The sequence below is a fragment of the Panicum virgatum genome, chromosome 3N (genome assembly GCF_016808335.1).
Source record: "Panicum virgatum strain AP13 chromosome 3N, P.virgatum_v5, whole genome shotgun sequence".
NCBI lineage: Eukaryota > Viridiplantae > Streptophyta > Magnoliopsida > Poales > Poaceae > Panicum > Panicum virgatum.
The window spans coordinates 11650438-11671248 of NC_053147.1; the positions used below are offsets into that span (position 1 = coordinate 11650438).

The window sequence follows — 20811 nt, forward strand, 5'->3', positions numbered from 1 at the left end:
CTGCTCAGTTCCTGCCGACACGAGGGAGTTCGTCCAGCGCTACCAGGACTACGAGGACTTCTAGGTGCTTCGTCTCCCAGTCGACGTCCCTGTGGCGCCCTGCTTCAGCTTCGGAGAGCATTATTCGTATTTTGTACTTCGCTTCCGCTGTATCAGACATTTTTGTTATTAATGTAATAAATAACATTCGTATCTCGATTTATTATGTCTCATTCGTGATATGTGCTATGATATACTGTTCATTCTGTTGTATATACGTGTGACTTGATCCTGACACGTATATGATTGCTCGGTTTATGTTCTTTTATAAACCGGGTGTTACATCCTTATAGAATAAGAACAAACCGTAACAGATTGGATCTACTAGACAGAAAAAAGCAAGGTGTTAACTCTATGCAACTAATCCTCGACGATGAGAACTAGCTTAAGATCAAGCATGAACACATAGAGAAAACATGATATTCGTAGATGGTAAATAATAAGAACATGATAGATCTACTAAAAATCATGCTACGAACATCAAGATAACTAGCACTACTCGCCATCAAAAACGCTTCAGTACGAGTAATGCCAAGGTAAAGGTAAGAACAATGCTGCCCTAATCGCAAGAAACGATCAGAGCAGCATGGCGCTTACTTGGATGAAACCCTAGAATTAGGGGTGGCGATGCGCCGAGAGTTGTTGTTTGCAAACGTGAGGACGTTCTCCTTTTCATGAATAACATAGGGTACATGTTTATAGTCCGGAGACTTGGGAAACAATCTAATCATATCTTGTCCCGATCGGACTCTATCTCTAATCTTGAACTAAATCTAAAGATACATGGCTCATGTGGCCCAAATGATCACGCAGGAGCCGATTTACAAGCTTTCTTAATCTTCTGCTTTAAGCCCAACTTGCTTTTGGCCCATAAATTGGCGATAACAGAACATCAAGATCGTCTCGACTACTTCCTGACGGCCATCTGCATTGTATCGACTATGTTCGGCTACATCGAACAGCCCTGACCGGCACAATGTCCAGTCATGAGAACGACGCACCCGGTGCCACCGGCACTGGTTCCGCCTTGGGATATATTCTAAACCTATTCTGATTTATTAATTTATTCATGCTTATTAGTGAGAATAACATGAACACAAGCACATATTTTATTCACACAATATCACTTATTTATCACTCATTTATGCCATAAAATTGATAATAATATTTGAAATTAAAATATACCGAAAAATGCCTAGATTTCTAACAGCACCAATGAGCCAAACAGACGCTCATGAATATGTGGGCGTCACCATCCATGGCCGTCACCCGTCAGTTCCTCAGGTCCCGGCCTCTCACACACTCTCCTGCTGCTCCTGCTTGCTTAGCTCCATGTCACCAACCCTCGAGTGCAAAGCTCGCGATGCTGCCACTACAAGAAGCATTATGGCGCATTGCCACTCATCATGCTAGCGCCTGTTCCGCCACGGAGCTTTGCTCGCAGCCATAGCTAGCTCAGCGGTCCTGGTCCAACGAAGCCAGCCAAGACCCGCCGGTGGCCGGGCACCATGATGCCGTCCTCGTCCCCGCGAGCTGCGGGCACCCGCGCCGTCGAGCCCACCGCCCACGCTGAGCCGTCACGGTTCTCCTACTCCGCCGCCGCCCCCTCGCGCGCCAGCGACGACTCGTGCGTGATCAACGACGTCGACGCCTTCGCGCGCACCATCGCCGCCATCCGGTCCAGGCAGCCCGCGGCCGCCGCGGCGGGCACGGGCGGCAGCCTCGCCTCCGTCCTGTCGCACTACGCGGCGAGGTGGCTCCCGGACGCGGCGTCCTCCCCGTCCGGCCGCTTCCTGCTGCCCCCCGAGAGCCCCACCGCCGCGTGGCTCAAGAAGCGCCTCCTCCTCGAGTCCCTCGTGGCCGCGCTCCCTCCCGACGACGCCAGCGGCGGCGGAGGCGGCGACGGCATCACGTGCGACTTCCTGCTCCGGCTGCTCCGCGCGGGGAGCACGGTGGGCGCGGACGCCGCGCTGCTCGGGGACCTCGAGGCCCGCGCGGCGCGGCGGCTGGACCAGGCCACCCTGGGCGCCCTGATGATCCCGGCGTTCGGCGGGCTGGCCTGCGGAGCCATGTCCCCGTGCGCGCCGCCACCGACGCTGCTGGACGTGCCGCTCGTGCTCCGCCTGGTGCGGGGCTTCCTCCGGGAGGGCGCCAAGGCCGGCGGGGGCGGCGCGGCGGCGGCCAGGGTGGCGAGGCTGGTGGACGCGTACCTGGCGGAGGCGGCGCTGGAGGCCGGGCTGCGGCCGGCCGAGTTCGAGGAGCTGGCGCGCGCGGTGCCGGCGCACGCCCGCGCGGCCGACGACGGGCTGTACCGCGCCGTCGACACCTACCTCAAGGTGAGTGCGCTGCGCAGGCCTGCTGCTTAATCATCCACCATCTGCAGGACATGGGGCAATCATGCTTATCTCTCTATGGCTAATCATGCATGTTCATGGTTATGGTTTGCTTTATATCTAAAAAATGTTCATGGTTTGCTTGGTTAACTTATGATCTGTACATTCATCGTATGTTTGTTTATTTCATCACGCCCTGGTTAGAAAAAGAGTCTCCAGCCTTTTTTGGTACGGTGATTTTGCTGGAGTGAATAGTGATCAACTGATCATGGCGTGTTTCACATCTAAACATGTTTATAATTAGAATTTTCCCTACATTTCTGAACAAGAAAAATTTGTTCATCATGTGGTTTTGGCAAAATCACCCAACTTTGAACAAGAAGAATTTGTTCATGTGGTTTTGGCAAAATCACCCAAGTTCTTCTATATCTTTATGCCCTCTATTAGTTATGGTTGTCAAACGGTCAAAAGTTCACTTGAAAACTAAGACAAAGATCACCATTTTATACTCCACTAAAACCGTCGAAGCTTCCTCTAGCGGGCTGTTGTAATTCCATTCAACTTTTCAAACTAAAATGGTATGCTACCACCAAAGTTGAGTTTTATAAACTAAGTTGAGCTTTAGAAGTTTGTTGATTTCAAGGGCAAAGTGACTACTAACTAGCTAGGGTGATCATGATGTTCTATTGCTCATGACCAAACAAATCATTAAGCATGGCAAATCTCATGACACCACGCCGTGTAAAAAAAAACTCATGGCAGTTGGCTCTCCCTCCTCTCCCGTTGGTAAGGATGGATTCGGATCGGATACGGATGAAATCGAATCCGAATGTCACTTTTTATCACATTTTAATCCGGATACGAATGCGAATGCGGATCTCATCGGATACGAATACAAAACGGATAATTCGAATCCGGATTCGAATTCGGATACCTTCTCGATTTGAAACATAGAGGTATCACGAGTATCAGTTTATTTTGTCAATAATTTTATTGTAGATCAAAATCATTATACAAGTAGGGAGTAAAGGATTAGAAGATAACTAATAAAAAAGAATATAATTATCTATGTATAGCTTTTATATTAAATATATAATACTAATTTTAAAGGTAAAATAAATAAATATTTAAATACTTAATAATTAAGATATATAAAAAAAGATTTTATCATTAAATAAATAATTAATTTGACTCGTATAAAATAATTTTAATCATGAAATAAATATATTAAATAGTTAATGTTAATTTTTATATCATTACTAATTTTAATAAACATATTATTAGTTATCTAGCTTTCTAAATAATTTAAATAGTATACATCATTAATTAATTAGGTATAAAGATAAGTTTAAAATTGTCTCACTAGTCACTTTTTTTTTGCGGATACGGATGTGATCGGATATTCCTCGAATATGAATATGGAATCTAATAAAGAAAAATTCTCAAAATCAGATTCGAATGCATCCATATAACATCCATATTAAAATCGAATACGAATACGAATATCTATATTTATATTTTAAACGAATATAAATACAGATAAATCGGATGTTCAGCCATCCGTATCCATCCTTACCCGTTGGCTCTGCGTCTTTTCCTTTCTTTCTTCCGGGAACCGTTTGGCTCTCTGACGTGAAAGGCCAAAAAGGGTTTAGTGTCTAGGACGTGATTGGCGCACGAGTATCCATGCAGAGGGGATGTACGGTTCTTGGGGGGCGATGTGCATGCTGCTGCGCTCGTGGTAAAAAGCCATGGAGTCATGGAGGTAAACCGGTCAGATACTGTACGGCTCAGAGACATGTTTCTCTGTGCTTGACCGCAGTAGTTCCACACCCACTTGGACCATCAAAAACATCACGGAGAGAGTAACTGATTACCGGTTAGGAACTTAGGCCCCGTTTGGCACGGCTCACGCCGGCTCCGACTTCACTGCACAAACACTGTAGCTCTACTGTAGCGACACTATTCACCGAAGCGGCTCTGCCTCCCTTCTCTCACTGACACGAGTACTGTTCACAGAAGCTGCCTAAGCCAGGTTTGGGTGGCTCACCCGGCTCCGCGCTACAGAAGCGCTACAGTGCTGAAGCCGGAGCCGGCGTGAGCCGTGCCAAACGGGCCCTTAGGATGGCTCTATTTTAGGACTGGCATAAACTTCTCAAGGAAATTGTCATAAACTTCTGTTCGGATGGCCGTGGCTGGTAGGTGGTGCTGATTTATTTTAAGAGAAAAATATTGCTGACTGACTAGTATCTGGTGGAGCTGAACAGTCTTAGAAAAAGTTCGGAGACAAACAATAGTGAAATAGCTTTTCATAAAAAAACAATAGTGAAACCATGTCGACATTCTATTCATCAGATTAAGCCTTTACTTCCATATATGCATAAATGAACAGTCTAAAATGATGAGCTTCTACTCTTCCTCTTTTCCTTCATATACTGCTCTGCAATCAGCACTATTTGTCCTTTGCGCGAGGAAATTACTGCAACATCTACAGAGTTCTTCGCCCACTACTTGTATATCATTCCAAACATAAGTACTTTACGGTCTAGTCACGTCAGAGGGTAAAAAGGGTTCGTTCTTTTTTGGCTTCTCTCAATCACTTTTTTTTGTTTCTCTCAATCACTAAGTCTCGGGGGCTGTTTAGTTCCCATCCCATAAACCTCGTAAACACAAAAAAAACGTCACATCGAATATTTCGACATATGTATGGAGTACTGAATGAAGTCTATTTACAAAAAATTTTACATAGATGGGCTGTAAATCGCGAGACGAATCTAATGAGCCTAATTAATCCATGATTTACAACAGTGATGCTACAGTAACCATCCGCTAATTATTGATTAATCATTGATTAATTAGCATCATTAGATTCGTCTCACGATTTACAACACATCTGTGCAAAAAAAGTTTTGTAAATAGACTTCATTTAGTACTTCAAATTAGTAAGATTCCAACACAAAAAATTTTGCGCCGGAACTAAACAGGGCATCAATTGTATACTGAAGCTACAATGAGATCCTGATCGAGATCACGTGAGCTACAAGAGCCAGAGAACAAGAGAATCAACTGGCACATGGATTCTCCATATATGCAACTTGCACTGCTGCGTCCCCTTTGTGAATTGTGATTGTCCTCTGTTCTCCTCTTGGAACGTGGGATTCTTTTCGTTCCTAATATTTCGTTGATTTGAATAGATGCAGCAACATGCAAGTGATCGTTCAATTTGAAGTTCACAAGAACGAGAAATTGGATCACTTTGCAGTTGAAAAGGAGAAAATTGGGATAACCATTTCCATTGCATGATCCATGTGGGTTCAGAATTTCAGACAGAGCTTCGCAGCACAAAACTGATGGCGTGGCGTCGTGCGTGCAGGCACACCCGCGCGCGAGCAAGGAGGAGCGGCGGTCGCTATGCCGGCTGATCGACGCGCGTAAGCTGTCGGCGGAGGCGGCCGCGCACGCCGTGCAGAACGACCGCCTGCCGGTGCGCTGCGTGGTGCAGGTGCTCTTCTTGTCGGAGCACGGCGGCGGCGGCGGCGGGGCCAAGCTCAGCCACCACCGCCTCGCCGAGTGGAGCGGCGGCTCCTTCCGCGACCTGCAGATCAGGAGCCCCTCCCCCGCCCTCGACCTCCCCTCCGCCGCCGTCGTGGCGGCCGGCGCGCGGTGCCCGTCGAAGCGGGAGGTCGCCGCCGCGCAGCACCACGAGCTGCGCCGCCTCCGCGAGGACGTCGCCCGCCTCCAGGTCCGTCCGTGCCACGACGCCATGAACGTGGTCACCGTCAGTTTTCAGTGTGACGCGTGGGGTGCTGACGGATACATGTGCGTGCGTGGTGGGCGGTGCTTGCCGTGGCACCATGGATGCAGGTGCAGTGCCACGCGCTGCAGGCGCAGGTGGACCGGCTGAGCTCGGAGAGCCGGCGGCGGCGGGGGCTGTTCGGCTGGGGCGCCGCCCTCCTGTTCCGCGGCGGCCCGGGCGCGGCGAGGGTGGACGACTCCGACAGCGGCGCGGACAGGACGCCGCTCAGCGGGGGGAAGCCACAGGGCCGGCACGCGCCGACGCCGGCCACGGGCACGCCGACCGTGGCGAGGTGGCGCAGGTCACACTCCTGAAGGCTAACATCGACGCGGGAGTCCTTGAAAATCAAGTGAAATTGTACTGTAGTTTTCATTTGCTCATGCACTGATGCATGTGTTCCTTCAAATCCCGGAATAAATGGAGGCCTCACCACGAGCTCTGTGCGTGGCGCCTGCCCCGCACTCCCGCACTAGAACACTACTGGTTGAGTGATTGGTTACTGCTTGTTTTTTGTGTGTGAAGTGAAGCAGATTGGTTACTGCTTGTTTTTTGTGTGTGAAGTGAAGCATCTTTTCTACGGATTGGCAAAGCTGCATGGCAGCATCTAATCTCACTGGTCTACTGTTCTTTTGTCTTTTTTTTCAATTCTTATAGTCTGTAATATGAAGGAAAAAAATCTTATTTACATCCTCGAACTATCACAAAAATCTAATTTTCAATATTCAACTACCAAACTGGATAACAGGGGCCATCCAACTATTCAAAACGGACAAATTTGGCCCTTTAGGTGGTTTGGAGATGTTTTTTTTATTTTGTGAGAATAAAGAATATTCAAATTTAAAATGAAAATTTATAAGTAATTCATTTTAAATGAAAAAGAAATGAGTATCAAAAGTTTTCTAAAAATGTAACATACCTATTGTCACGATACTTGTATGTTATTCAAATCTAATTTTTTTTAAGTTCATAATATCTGGTTGCTTGTAGATGTGCCTATTATTTTTGAATAACTAAGATTCAAGTAGAACAATAATAGATAGGTTACATTTTTAGAAAAAAGAATTGGTACTAGTTTCATATTTTTCTAACTTAAAATGAATCAGTTTTGATTTGTTAGATCTTATTATAATTTTTATTTTTAAAAAAATTCAAACCCATTCTAAGGGCCAAATTTACCTAGTTTTGATTGTTGGATGACCTTTGTTATTCCGTTTTGTAGTTAACGATTGAAAATCGAACTTTTGAGATAGTTCAAGGGTAAATCGAACTTTTCCCTAATATGAATGAAATATATGGTGGGTGAATGATGAAGTTGATGCCCTATCAACATCTCCCAAACCTCAAATGGTCATCCCACGTGGAATCTAAAATTGTAATGGGAAGAGAAAAGATTGCTTGTTCAGTTAACATCCACGGAGACATCCACATAGAGAAAAGAAAAAAGAAAAAAGAATGTGAGTATTGGATGCATGAACTCGAATCAAACCACGAAGGCCCAAACTTAGCAGGTTCAAGCGCTGCAGGCCCAACTTGAGAAGGTAGAGTGGAGCCACATAATACCCAAACAGAATCAACTACAAGTGGTGGAGTGAAGTGAAGTGGAATTGACGGAGTGAAGTTAGTGGAGTGGAGTCACTATTTTGAGAGTGGAGTGCTCCCATACAGACTCTTAGGATAACTCAATTTGTAGCATAGCTAATATGTTTGTTCTAGGTACCCAAAGGAACTGATCAACTATTCTGTAAAAGCTTAAGCTATTGAGGAAAAGGTGAAAAGCCTATAAGACCGACTCACTGTTCCATGGTTTATTTCATCCCCATTGCACATAGCCTTTGAAGTTCCAACCTTGACATTTTCGAGCCGCTATACATTATTCAAACTAGTCACAATCAGGATGACATTTATTCTCCCATTCTCTGTTATATTACTTGAAGCTAGCTCTTAGACGGCATTCCACCTTCCTCTCCTTCGTCCGCCACCTGCAGCATCGCCAGCGCCGACGCGTCCGTGCGGAGCGCCTTCAACCTGACCCCCATGTACTCCGGCCACGTCACGGCCCGGAACGCGGCCTTCCTCCCCGGCGGCACGGCGGACGCGAGCGGCGCCACCTCCATGTCGGCCGGCGGGCCGAGGAAGTAGGGCACGGAGATGCGGTCGCGCTCCCGGTTCACGACGGCGCGGTGGAACGCGCTGCTGAAGCGGCCGTTGGTGAGCACCCGGAAGAGGTCGCCGAGCACGACCACCAGCGCGCCCGGCGGCGCCGGCACCGTCACCCACCGGTCCGGCCCGCGGCGGAGCAGCTGCAGCCCCGGCACGGGGCTCTGCGTGATGAACGTGAAGAAGCCCGAGTCCGTGTGCGCCGCCAGCCCCATCGCGCGCTCCGGCTCGGGGCACCTGGGGTACCTGCGTGCACACACGACACGACACGACACCGACATCAAAATGGCATGCACAGAGCTGCGTGGCACTGCCACGGCGACTAGAAAGTAGAAAAGTGCTTGGCCTGATGTACAGGTTAAGGTGCATCGTCGCCACCAAGGTCTCCCGGATCTTCCGCTCCGTTTCGCCGGCGGCGATCTGGTCGGCGGTGAGCCCGAGCGCCTCGAAGAAGACGTCGAGCAGCCTGTTGCCGAGAGCCCTCATCTCCTTGTGGTGCTCCTCCATCACGTCGCTGGTCGAATGCAGTCAACGCGGGCCCACACGTGAACCGGTGGTGTCACGTAGAACGTGACGTAAACTAACAACACGAACGAGAGAGGGACATCGCGCGCCGAGCACGTGACGCGACGCGTACCAGAAGCGGAGGTACTCGTCGCCGCCGTCGGGCCAGACGCGGCGGAACTCGTCGCGGACGGCGGCCGCGGGGAACGTGTACCCCTCGGACCACATGCGCTTGGGCAGGTGGAGCGCCGGCGGGTAGCCGTAGCCGCTGGCCTCGCCGGGGCGGCGGCCCGCGCGGGCCTTCTCCGGCGCCGGGAGCGCGAACAAGCGCGCGACCTGCTCCTCCACGGCCGCCGCCACGCGCGCCGGCACGACGTGCCCGACGAGCAGGAACGCGCCCCACTCCTCGGCGGCGCGCGCCACCGCCCGCGCCGCGCCCGGGCGCCCCATGTCCACCACCGGCACCGCGTCGCACCCGACGGCCTCCACCGACGGGTGGCCGTCGTCCGGCCCGGCCGCCCACGCGTGCGTCTCCGGCACGCGCTCCGCGGACCGGAGCTCGACGTAGGGAGCGGCGGCGGCCGGCGGCGACGGCATCGTGGTCGGTCGGCGGCGCGCGGCCGGCCTGTTGCAATGCACGCAAGAACCCGATCGGCACGAGTTAAAAAGGCTCTAGCACCAACTGTTGCTAGCTGTGCGCCAGAGACGATTCATTCGGGGTCCGGGTAACGTTTCTGCAAGCCTGAAACGCAAGCGTGCAGCACGCGTGGCATGCAAGAGACGAGAGCTGGTCACTTGTTGGGCCGCTGGCAGGTCTCAGTTTCAAACTTTTGCGAGCTTCAGTTTCAGGTTTTGATGCAGAGGGTGATGAAAACCAGGGGCAGGGAGTGATCGCGTTGAGCGCATGAAAAGATGTGATGAGCATGGCGTGGAGTGTCCAACCACCGTATCAGTTTCAATGTGCAAAACCACGTCATCCCATTCCAATGTGCAAAAACCGGCAGGAATCTTACCCACCACTTCTCTCAAAATCATGCAGTTTTACCAATGTGCAGTGCAGATATGATGGTTTTTAAGTGACGTGGATGACACCGTTGAATTGGATCAGAAGAAAGACTGCTTAGCAAAATGCATCACAGCCATTGAAAAAGTGATTGTTGCCAATAAATAAAAAGAAATGTTTTGGCCAGGTGATGTTAAGGCCCGTTTGTCATTTGCTACAGCTAGTACTGGTGGATCAAAACACTAGCTAATCGGCCAACTAATAGCAGTAATGAACTATTAGCTGGAGGATGCAAATGGGACACGGCTAATAGCCCAGCTAATAGAGCTTTATTGGCTTCCTTTGTTAGCAGATAACTATTGTTGGTGGTTTTGTAAATGTTTCATTCAGAGCTCGTGTAGCTTTTGCCAACAACGTGTAATATTTGGTGAATTGATTTCGTCTCTATGAGGATATTGAGGCCAGATTTCTATCCTTATCGTTAGCAACCATGATCCAAACAGAACCAAGCAAAAACCTTTTTTGGTTTTAGGAAATCAGAATTCTTAATAGCAATCTATTTGGACCACAGAATAAGAGAAATGAATGTTCTATGGGCTTAGAACAATTGCATGAATTTATTGTTTTTATCTCCTGTATCTTCTCCTTAAAAAGCCCATGTAAGTGTGGATCAACCCAAAGAAAGAGTATCAGCACGGCCTGCATTGCTTGTCCCCCCCCCCCCCCCCAACAGAGGAAAAAGTCTAGTTTACCTCCCCCAATTTTCATGAAAAAATGATTTTCCACCTCTAACTACAAAATCGGGTATATTTACTCCTTAAACTATCCAAACCAGTTCAAATGTCCTCCCTAATAGTTTTTTAACCCGGTTTCATCCTTAAAAAATCATATTAAATTATAAAAAAATCATAAAATAGAAAATTCAATTTTGTTGAACCCCACATAAGTAGATTTATACAATGAATATATAATATGGTATACTTTAGTACAAAGTTATTGCTGCAGCTTTAGATATATACTTTTTTGTAAATAATTTATAACTACAATTTTCGTGATCCAATTATGGTGAATTTTTTATGGTAGGCTAATCATTACATGCCTGAGCTGTACTAAAAATTTCATACTTATTAGATCATTCATGCCTCAGTTATGGTGGGCTAATCATTACATAGTGGTTTTTCTCTTTTTCTTTTATGTTTATTTTGGCTGAATCTTTAAAAAATCATATTAAATTATAAAAAATTCATAAAATAGAAAATTCAATTTTGTTGGATTCCATATGAGTAGATCTATGCAGTGAATATATGATATGGTATACTTTAGTACAAAGTTTTTGATGTAGCTTTAGATATATACTATTCTATAATTAATTCATAACTACAGTTTCTTGGTCTAATTATGGTGAAATTTTTGTGGTGGGCTAATCATTACATGCTTGAGCTGTACTAAAAATTTCATGCTCATTGGATCATATATTCCTGAGTTATAGATTTGTAGCTATGAATTAATTACAGAATAATATATATCTAAAGCTGCAGCAAAAACTTTGTACTAAAGTATACCATATTATATATTCACCATATAGATCTACTTATATGAGGTCCAACAAAATTGGATTGTCCCTTTTATGATTTTTTTTATAATTTACTATGATTTTTTAAGTATGAAACCGGGGTCAAAACCTGTCAGGGAGGACATTTGTACCGGTTTGGATAGTTCAAGGAGTAAATATACCCGGTTTTGTAGTTAGAGGAGGAAAATCAGACTTTTGTGAAAATTGAGGTAAACTAGACTTTTTCCTTTAACAGATGCCTACATTGCTCGGCCTACATTCCAGCAGCCGAGAGCTGTTGGGCTGCGGCTGCAGGAATTCGGCCCTGCAGCCTGCATCCGAGCAGGCCCAGAGCCATGCCAGTCTCCAGACATGGCCATAATGTTCTTTTTCAATAATAATAAGCATTTTTTTTTGCCATTCTTTCCACTTCAAGTTCGTGTAGATTTCTCGCATCCAATCAGGACAGCCATAAATGCACTACTTTTTATATTGGCGAAATAGCCAAATACATCCCTTAACTTTAGTGTAAGGACCACTTTGGTCCCTGAAGTATCAAATAGTCCACCTAAGTCCTTCAACTTTTCATATTGGATCAAAATAGTCCTTGGGCTGATGTGGCATGCCATATATTCATGTCATGTCAGTTTTTAGTTGTCTTTGGATGAGTAAATATGTTTATTATGTCTCATTTAACCCTTGTTTCATCCAATTATAAACAATTCTTTATGTGGATTTGATAGTATACAAGAAACCTATGTTAATGAGTCACCACAAAATCTTATGTCCAATAATAAATAATACCTGGTACACAACCATTATAATAGGTATGATGAAAAAGGTGAAAATCTACTATTTTATCATGCTGACTCATTTAAATGATGCCCTTGCTGCTGACATGGCAATAACATATGGTATGTCAAGTCAGCTAAGGGACCATTTTGATCCAAAATAGAAATTTTAGGGACTTTTTTTTAGATAATGGAATTAACATTCCGGCTTCTGCGGTAACGCACACAGCCTAAAGCCTCTGCGTGACCACACACAGCCAAACTTATTACAAAAACTAAGAATAAGAAAACTTTAGTACATGAAGAAATATGTACTAAAGATCTACTACATCCAAAAAAGAATTGAGTTTACTACTCAAGACAGTGCTAAAGATATCGATGTCGCTTCATGGCGGTCTTCGAATCAGCCACCACGCCTTGAACAACGTGCACCAAAATGAACTTGAAATAAACTCATTGGATGTAGACAGCCCCCACTGCAGCTGGCAAATCGGCCCACGCTTGAAATCGTGTGCCCTCACTGTTGCCCCTCCACCTTGTTGTATCGGTGGCGTTCGGAATAGCCACCATCGATCTTTTGTGCGGGAGGAAGACCCCGAACTGTCTTCGATCCACCAACTCTGTGCGTTACCGGTTCGCCGAGGTGCATCGCGACACCAAATATTGTCGCCAATGGAAAAGCATCTGCCCCGGCGAAAGAGAGATCGCTGCTCACTGTTAGAATGTGTGAGGAACGGCTGCTATCGTCGTGGCGGCGAAGACGGGTAGTTGCCACTGGATCTGCGACCCCATCCTCTCCTCCTCGACCTCCTCCTTGGGCACCCTGGCCTGCCCCTTATGCGCGAGCGGCGTGAGGTGCTGCAGCAAGGGCATGATATGTAATGCAAGAACACCTTCGCAAAGCCTTCAGGAAGGGACATGACGCCCATAGGCGCCATCGTTGCAAGCTTTCGCCCGATGATCTTGCACGCTATGGCAGCGCCATCTCCGGCAGCCAAGGGAGGCGACGACATGCAAGGGCCCCCCGGATCTGGTATCCCACACCCAGCCACCGGACGTCGTCCGTGGGCCGCGCGTACGCCGGGGAGCTCCGCCATGCCGTCCTGCACCAAGAGGTGGTCACCACCAGGGTAAAGGGCGTTGCCTCCTCCGTAGATCTGGAGGAGTAGCGCGCCGGCGTGGACCGAGAGTCGGCGCCGTGCGTACAACGGGGCCCCACGCCAACCATCTCCATGGGCGCCATCCTCTGTAGAATGGAGGACGCGCACCGCCGCTCCAGCCATGGGAAAGCCGGATCCGGAGAGGGCGGGGTGGGCGTTGGCGGCAGACGTCTTGAGCTCGAGGCAGAGGCCAGGTGAGGCAGCGATGTTGCTCGCCGGCCAGATCGATGCTCAAGACGTCGGGATCGCGATGGGAGGGACGGTGAGTTTGTCGGGGCGCCGCACCGGGCGACGTCCGCAGGCAAGGCTACGCGGCCGGCGACTGGAGGCCATGGATCCGGCCTCTAGCCCGCCGGATCCGGTAAGAGTCAGAGCAGGGCTGCCGGCCAAAGAGCGCACCGGCGCCGGTGTTTGGGATCGCCGCGCCGCGAGCACTCGGTGAGGAAGGCCCAGCCGTCGCCCTCACGGCCGTCCGCCGGGTTGTGCCGGCGTTGGGCTCCGGCGACGGCCGGGGAGGCGAGGGATGGGGGTGGTTGCGAGTGGCGGCGCTCGGTGGATGTCCTCCCCTGGATACGGCCCTGAAATTTTAGGGACTTAAGTGATCTAGTTGATAGTTTAGGGACCAAAATGACCCTTAGAGCAAAGTTCAGGGATGTAAATAGTAATTATGCCTTTTATATTCCAACCCTCTTCTTCTTAACTTGCATCCTCAGCAAGGTCCCCAGAAAATAGGTAAATTTGTATCCTACTGACTCAGAAGTGCGGTAATTTCAGTTTGATACAGCAGAATCACAAACAATGCATTCATCTGAACAAGATACAGCAGATTAACAGAATTTTACAAAACATTTTCAGTGCAAATATGCACGCACACCGACACACGAACATGACATCAAACAGGCATTAATACGTTTTCAACATACTTGCATAAGCACAGCATTTTATTGATAACCATGGTCCATGGCCCATGTTGGGACAGCGCTGAGTGTCCCGCTTGGCCACATCTCCGTGATGGGTGTGCCCTGTGCCCTCGAGCTGGACTAGCAGCAGCAGCAGATGGTCTCGATGCAGCACTCGCAGGTCTCGTAGCAGCAGAAGCAGCAGCACAAAGTGAACAGGCTGTAAAAGAAGAACAAACTCCCATATTTAACTGAAATTAAGTTTTTCATGTTTCATTTGAGAGGATAATGGCGCCAGTGAAGTGATATGAAGGACAACATCACATCTAGGTGTACGCACAGATCACATGAAAATGACCAGCAACCACCAAATTGCCATTTCCCATCTGACCACTTGAGCCAAAAGCAACTACAGTGTTGGGACAGCTTGCGCGGTGGATCTCTCTATCACGGATTTATAACCCAGTAGGGACCTTGATAAAGATAGCTGATGGAACCTTTTTCTGCTCAGAGATCATGATAGGCTAGGCCAGATGCTCACCAAAAAAAAGGATTAATCGACCTGTCCAAAGGACTTTGAAGAAGAGGGATGTCGTGATCGGAAAGAAGCATAGAACCTAATTGAGGACTAACAGTTTTTTGTTTTGAGAATCACATAAAGAGAATTTGATGAATCGAGCTAAGTTCCTACCTTTGAAAGAAGTTTTGAAGAGCTTTCTGTCAGCGGAACAGTATGTACCTTCCGTAACAGGTTTGTGCAAGGGATATCTTCCCAGTTAATGTTTTTTTCTCATTTGTTCTGGATCCTCAAACCATACATGGTTCTCTTTTGAAAAACTTAACAGGCAGATACCTAAGCAGGTGTTCTGCAAATATAGATATTAGTTTGCTATGAAGAGTATTAGGTGTAAACTGCATACAACTTCCTAATTTGAACTTCCAGAACCAGAGATATTGTCTACAATTTTCTGAGAAATTACTTGCAACTGGTTGAATCCACTTACTTTTCAATTATTTTCTTCCATGTTGTTTATCAACTAACATGAGCGAACAACCACAATTCTGAAAAATTACTTTTGTGACCTTGTACATCTTATGACAATGTTCTTCCTGTTCTTAAAACGATTCAAGACGACTTCACAAGTTCAATGGGCTCCATCGTGGAAATTATGTTAACAAAAATCAATGGAAAAAAAATATATAGAGAGGGTATGCGTAATTGAGAACACAACATAAAGGTCACCAATTACCATGCATATAGGCAGCCTTTCTCCTCATGGCGCTTCTGAACATGATCGTAGTAGGACATCTCCTGTGTACTGGGAGGGTTATACATCTTGTTTGCCTGACGGAGCTCACTGCCCAAGTATCTAAAATATGCAAGGAGTAAAGGAAAGGGGCTCTGAACAAAGCAGGGAGCTGTATAGAGGGTGTGTTAATCATATGTGTGGATATGAAGCCTTCTTTATAGGGCATTCAGCTGGCCAACTTGCAACATGTCGGCCGTTCCAGGCACCTTCCGAGTGCCCTGTGTGGTACAGAAAATTTAAAGACGGAAGCAGTATTGTGCTAATATCTTATATTCCTCAAATTGCCTGTCATTTTTATAAGCAAAAAATTATGATATGAATTGTGACTGTTTGTAGAGTATCAAAAGTAGCACTGATAGTTTACCTACTGTAACCAGTTACCAGTATACATGTAGGGATTCAGAATTTCAGTCTTTTGCATGCTTGGAAATACATTGTTTAGGATTGGAATTTAAAAATACTTGAATTCAAGTAGCAACAATTAAGCCTAAAATTCAAAACCAAACCCTGTAGAAATAGTTACATCAGTCCATGGCCAGACAGGTCACATCAGAATTTGATGGACAAAGCAACTCTGTGATGCAAGGAGGAACAGCTTTTTCCTCAGGATTATCCATCTGGCTGAAAATCTTCACTAGGCTCATAGCTTGATGGAAAATGATTTTATGAATCCTTTTTTTGTGTGAAGTTAGGCCCCTCTAGCATTCACAGATAGATGGTTACATGAGGGACCATGCTTGTTATCTGGTCCAATTGCCATCATTATGAGTGCAACATCCATTGATCCACGATTACAAAGGGGGAAAAAACTCGTGTCATAACAAAAGTGGCACAATGTGGAACTTGCTTCAGTACACATCTTCTAGAAAAGTGTATGAATCTTAAGCCAAAGAGTTTGTATTATGGATGAGCTAATCTGTATCAACCTGAAAGTACATCAGGAGTTTTTTATTTTCATGAAACAAATGGGAGTGGAAATGCTGTAATTTGAGCATTAATATTTTGTTAGCCTAGTTTGGTAGGCCCCACATCTTGTACGGCAACACACAGATCTTCCATTTACCATGTTGGCTCCCATTATCTTTGATTAATGTACTTGAATGTAAGAATAACATAGGGATTTCCTAGGATCAGCAGCCGTGGGCAAAGCAAAGTTAAAGTATCAGTTAGACAGGGATGCCATGAATTGAATGGATTTACAATGCCACAAACATCTCTGTAGCCAAATCCTGATTTCTGATGCATTTCGGATTATGCCTTGCTAAGTAGAAACATGAAATAATGTGATTTGAGATATCAAATCATGAAAAATTCTATGAACTTACCTCATTGCATGCTCTTTCCATCAACTCTGACATTTTCGTAGATCCATCATAATTCACTCAATTTTGCCAAGAAAATAAATCACTTTCACACCCCCACCAGTCAAGTAGAACTGGCCAATATCTTGAGACAGACAGATATGTCCATAACTTGAGAGTACACCGAAGGATCAATCATTTGTTGTCAAACAAGCAACTATTAATTACAGACTTTGGCACAAGGGTCTTACAAAGGCAACAAAATTCCTTGCGCAACACCAAATACCCATAGCTAGCTAACGATCAAGCAGAGTGAATTATGAATTATATCTGAGTCCATCACTATTCATGTCATAGCAGCAGCTACCAGAGGAGCAGATGTAGGAGAAACTGCAAAGCCTATGTCTCCGGTTAATGATTGAAATGTGGCATTCCTTTCGAGGCGCTCCCATACAAGCCTTCTTTGTTCCTCAGATGCAGCTCGCCTCTTTTCCTCCTCTTGGAAATTGGTCTCACAAGCCAGAAGCAATCTCTCATCCATGTCAAAGAACATTTTCCTCACATTCATTGTTACATTTAGAACTGACTGATTCCAGTGCCAACGAGCATTCCTTTCCAGAGCAGGATATATGATTGGCAGGATAACTTGTCGGTTTTGGGAAATCAGGTCAAACAAATGTTTATTATTCCACAGGAATAAGGCCCTTTCAGCAACCTGTTATAAACAAAGAAAGTACATCCTTAAGTTTGCCAAACTGTTGCATAGTTGTTAAAGATGCAATGCTGTACAAAGCACCATGCACATGCAAAGCATTTCTCCAATAGATTGCTAGCAGATAAACAAAACCATGCGTGCTGCGTAGATTGAACTTGGACTTAGATTTGGGAATATTAGCATTTTTTTGTGTACCCAGTATCTTGTAGCAGCATACACCATACAGTATGGGTTTGTTCATGAACAAAACTGAAAAATTCATTTCCTAGAAACAACCTCAACCTGCACTACCAGGCTGCAAAAGTTATAAAGGAGAAAGGGACCAGAATGCTCATCTTACATGTTAGATCATAATATCTTTCCTTGTCATAAAGTTGTTTTGATCACTCTAGTGAACAAATAGGAAGCCCAAACAGGAACTATCCTGCATATTCAAAATATATACTACCTCCAGTCACTTTTAGATGACGTTTCAGACAGTAAAATCAAACTACTTCCAGGTCAAATTCACTGTCTGAAACGTCATGTATTTGTTGTATTCCCAGTATGGGGGGTCATACTGCTATCATGTACCCTTTTCCCTTGCAAGTTTGGCGCTAGTGTTTTTTGTTTTTTAGAACTGTATCTTACTTCCACAAAACGACATAAATTGAAAATAAATAACAAGCTTAGGATAAAATGGGACAAACATAATTAAGGCTTGTGGATTAAAGTGATAATGAATTTTCCTTACCACGGTATCATGCTTCATTAATTCTAAGGAGCAAATTAAAGCACAGCCATGTGGCCTGTTTTGTTGTTGATAACTTCCATTGTCCAAATTCACACATGGAGACAGGAAAAAAAAACAGGTGGCAAAATTTGTTTAAATCTAACTGTGAACATATTCTAGATTTCCACCAAAAAACTGGATGGACATGTGACAACCCCTTAGCTACTAGCTTCTTCCCCTTCTTCTAACTATTAAGGTATGTGTAGTCATCAGAGAAACAGAAGTACATGCGACGAACCCTTATCTATGCATTTTGTGCCTAAGGCTAGCAATTGTGGTCATTCTTGTCAACAAGATGCATTAAAGAAACTTATACAAACAGTAAGCAATATTTAAAGGACAAATTCAAATCAATACTCAAGAAAGCAATTTCACCTGAAAATGAGAGCTATTCAGGCATTGTGCAATCCTGCGAAACAAGGGAACGGCACACTTCTGGAAATCAGCCATTTCTGTCAATTCCAGCACCTCCTCCAACTCTCCCAAGAACATCATCTCCTTCTGACTGTTTGTCACCGGCCAGTACTTCAGGAGGCCTCTAATAACAATCCCTGTGAGCTTTGGTTCCTTCTCAATAAACTGTGTAATGCAGTATGTCAACTGTGGCAAATACACCCCAACTGTCTTTGGCTTGTGAAGCGGAATCAACGCCTTCCACAGAAACAACTTATGCTCCTCCTTCAGCGGCTTTGCGAAACCACTAATCACGCTCCCAAACACCTCCAACAGCTCAGCAATCCCATTGTAATGATCCGTCTCAAACACAAACCTGTAGAAGATGTTGCTCACCGCCTTGCGGATAAATGGCCTATTGCCCATGAATTTTCCGTATATCCTGTGCAAGACTGTCTTCAAGCATTCCCTCTCCCTAGGGTCATCAGAATCGAACAGGTCCAGAAGCCTAGAGATGAATGAGTTGTCCATGTACTTCCTAGCGACCTTCACATCAACAACCGGTGACATCACAAACCGGAGCAGCAGCTCATACACGACCTGCAGGTGGTACCAGGAGGGGTCAAAGAATGGCTCGTCTTCATCAGTGGCGCCGCCGGAGTGGAGCTTGGGCGGGAAGACCCTGAAGAGGTTGATGGCGAACATGCGGACGCAGGCCGAGATCATTGCCTCCGTGAGGGGCTCCTCGGCCACGGAGACGCAGTCGACGAGGGACACGAGCACCTGCCGCTTCCTCTCCACCTCCGGCGAGTCCCTCCCCCGCTCGGCGGCGAAGTCGAACACCACGCAGCAGATGTTGAGCTTGCGGAGGAACACGTCCTCCCTGGTCTCCGACCCAGGCGCCGCGGCGACGGCCGACGCCTGCGGCGGAGGCGACGCTCTCAGCTCCGCTTCAGCCCCATTGGCTCCACACGACGGCGGGGACTTCTGCGGCGGCGAGCCTCGGCCGCCGCTGCCGGATTTGGGCGACTTCTGTGAGATCTTGCCAAGAAACTGCTTCCACATGGCGGCGGTGGCTACAGCAGAGTGCGGGTGCCCACCGCTGGCATCAAAGACCCTTTCAACAATCCATGGCAGGGCCACGGACAACTACCGACCACCCACTATACCGACCCCAAGAAACTGAGCGGCGAATCTTGGACGGCAAAGAACCGTGCGGCCGTCGGACAGCGGAGCGGAAGCGTCAGAAGAGGATCCCGTGGTAGCTGGACGGGCTCAGACCCGGAGGCGAGCCGCGGAGACCCCCATGGATGGGATCTCGGGGGGAGAGTCGGAGAGAGGGGGGGCAGAGAGCGCAGAGTTTTGGGCGGATACACACTTTCGCAGTGGGGAGGAGCTCGAGCTTACAGCTGTGGGTGTCGGGCGGGAGTACGGAAGACGAAGCGGGTGGCTCCGCGCATCTCAGCCGTCGGTTTCGATGGAGCCCGATTCTTGGACCGTTGGAGTGTGTCGATACGGGGCGGTAGAAACAGTCTGATCTTTGCATTTGAAACTTCTACGGGGAAATTTCAAGAGCCAACCACAGCCAAGGTCGCGTTTAATTCCCAAAACTTTTTGGGCAAAAATTTTTAGCAACTTTTACAACACTAATTAGAGGTATTAAATATATATTAAGTATAAAATTAATTACACGGATAGACGGGAAATCGCGAGGCGAATCTATTAAGCCTAATTAATCCATTATTAAAGATTATTTATTATAGCACGACATTGTCTAATCATTGCATAATTAAGTTCACTAAATTCATCTCGCGATTTTGGCTTGGACGTTATGAAATGAGTTTTTGTCAGTTATCCACATTAATACTCCTAATTAGTAGTCAAACGTTCGAAGTTACTGTAGTTACCGCACCTCTAAACTGTGACCTGCGTAATCTTGCTGGTTGCCTTTCAAAAAGATAGTGGGACCAACAAGATGCTCTAAATTCTGGCAAAAGTCTAAAGCATCATCTAAATTATGAATAGGGATTTGGAGTGTTCATGGTATTGCTTGGAACCAACCAACAATACTTTTGAATTGAACCAT

The 20811-nt window shown here is 46.5% G+C and overlaps 3 protein-coding genes across 3 annotated transcripts; 1 reads left to right on the forward strand and 2 right to left on the reverse strand.

The window, feature by feature from the left end:
• The first annotated feature begins 1309 nt into the window (after positions 1-1309).
• Positions 1310-6806, forward strand: LOC120664282 (coleoptile phototropism protein 1-like). The gene is made up of 3 exons (XM_039943423.1): positions 1310-2375; positions 5746-6114; positions 6237-6806. Exons 1-3 carry the CDS (start codon positions 1548-1550, stop codon positions 6480-6482), a joined length of 1443 nt encoding a protein of 480 aa, XP_039799357.1. The 5' UTR covers positions 1310-1547; the 3' UTR covers positions 6483-6806.
• Positions 6807-7866: 1060 nt separating this feature from the next.
• Positions 7867-9490, reverse strand: LOC120667356 (gibberellin 3-beta-dioxygenase 1-like). Its single transcript, XM_039947448.1, has 3 exons — positions 8963-9490; positions 8681-8839; positions 7867-8571 (listed from the first exon to the last, which is right to left on the reverse strand). The coding sequence occupies exons 1-3, from the start codon at positions 9424-9426 to the stop codon at positions 8103-8105; spliced, it is 1092 nt and encodes a 363-aa protein (XP_039803382.1). The 5' UTR covers positions 9427-9490; the 3' UTR covers positions 7867-8102.
• A 4613-nt stretch (positions 9491-14103) lies between these two features.
• Positions 14104-20131, reverse strand: LOC120664283 (serine/threonine protein phosphatase 2A 57 kDa regulatory subunit B' kappa isoform-like). The gene is made up of 4 exons (XM_039943424.1): positions 18708-20131; positions 16870-17560; positions 15485-15829; positions 14104-14454 (listed from the first exon to the last, which is right to left on the reverse strand). Exons 1-2 carry the CDS (start codon positions 19788-19790, stop codon positions 17192-17194), a joined length of 1452 nt encoding a protein of 483 aa, XP_039799358.1. The 5' UTR covers positions 19791-20131; the 3' UTR covers positions 14104-14454; positions 15485-15829; positions 16870-17191.
• Between the last annotated feature and the right edge of the window lie 680 nt (positions 20132-20811).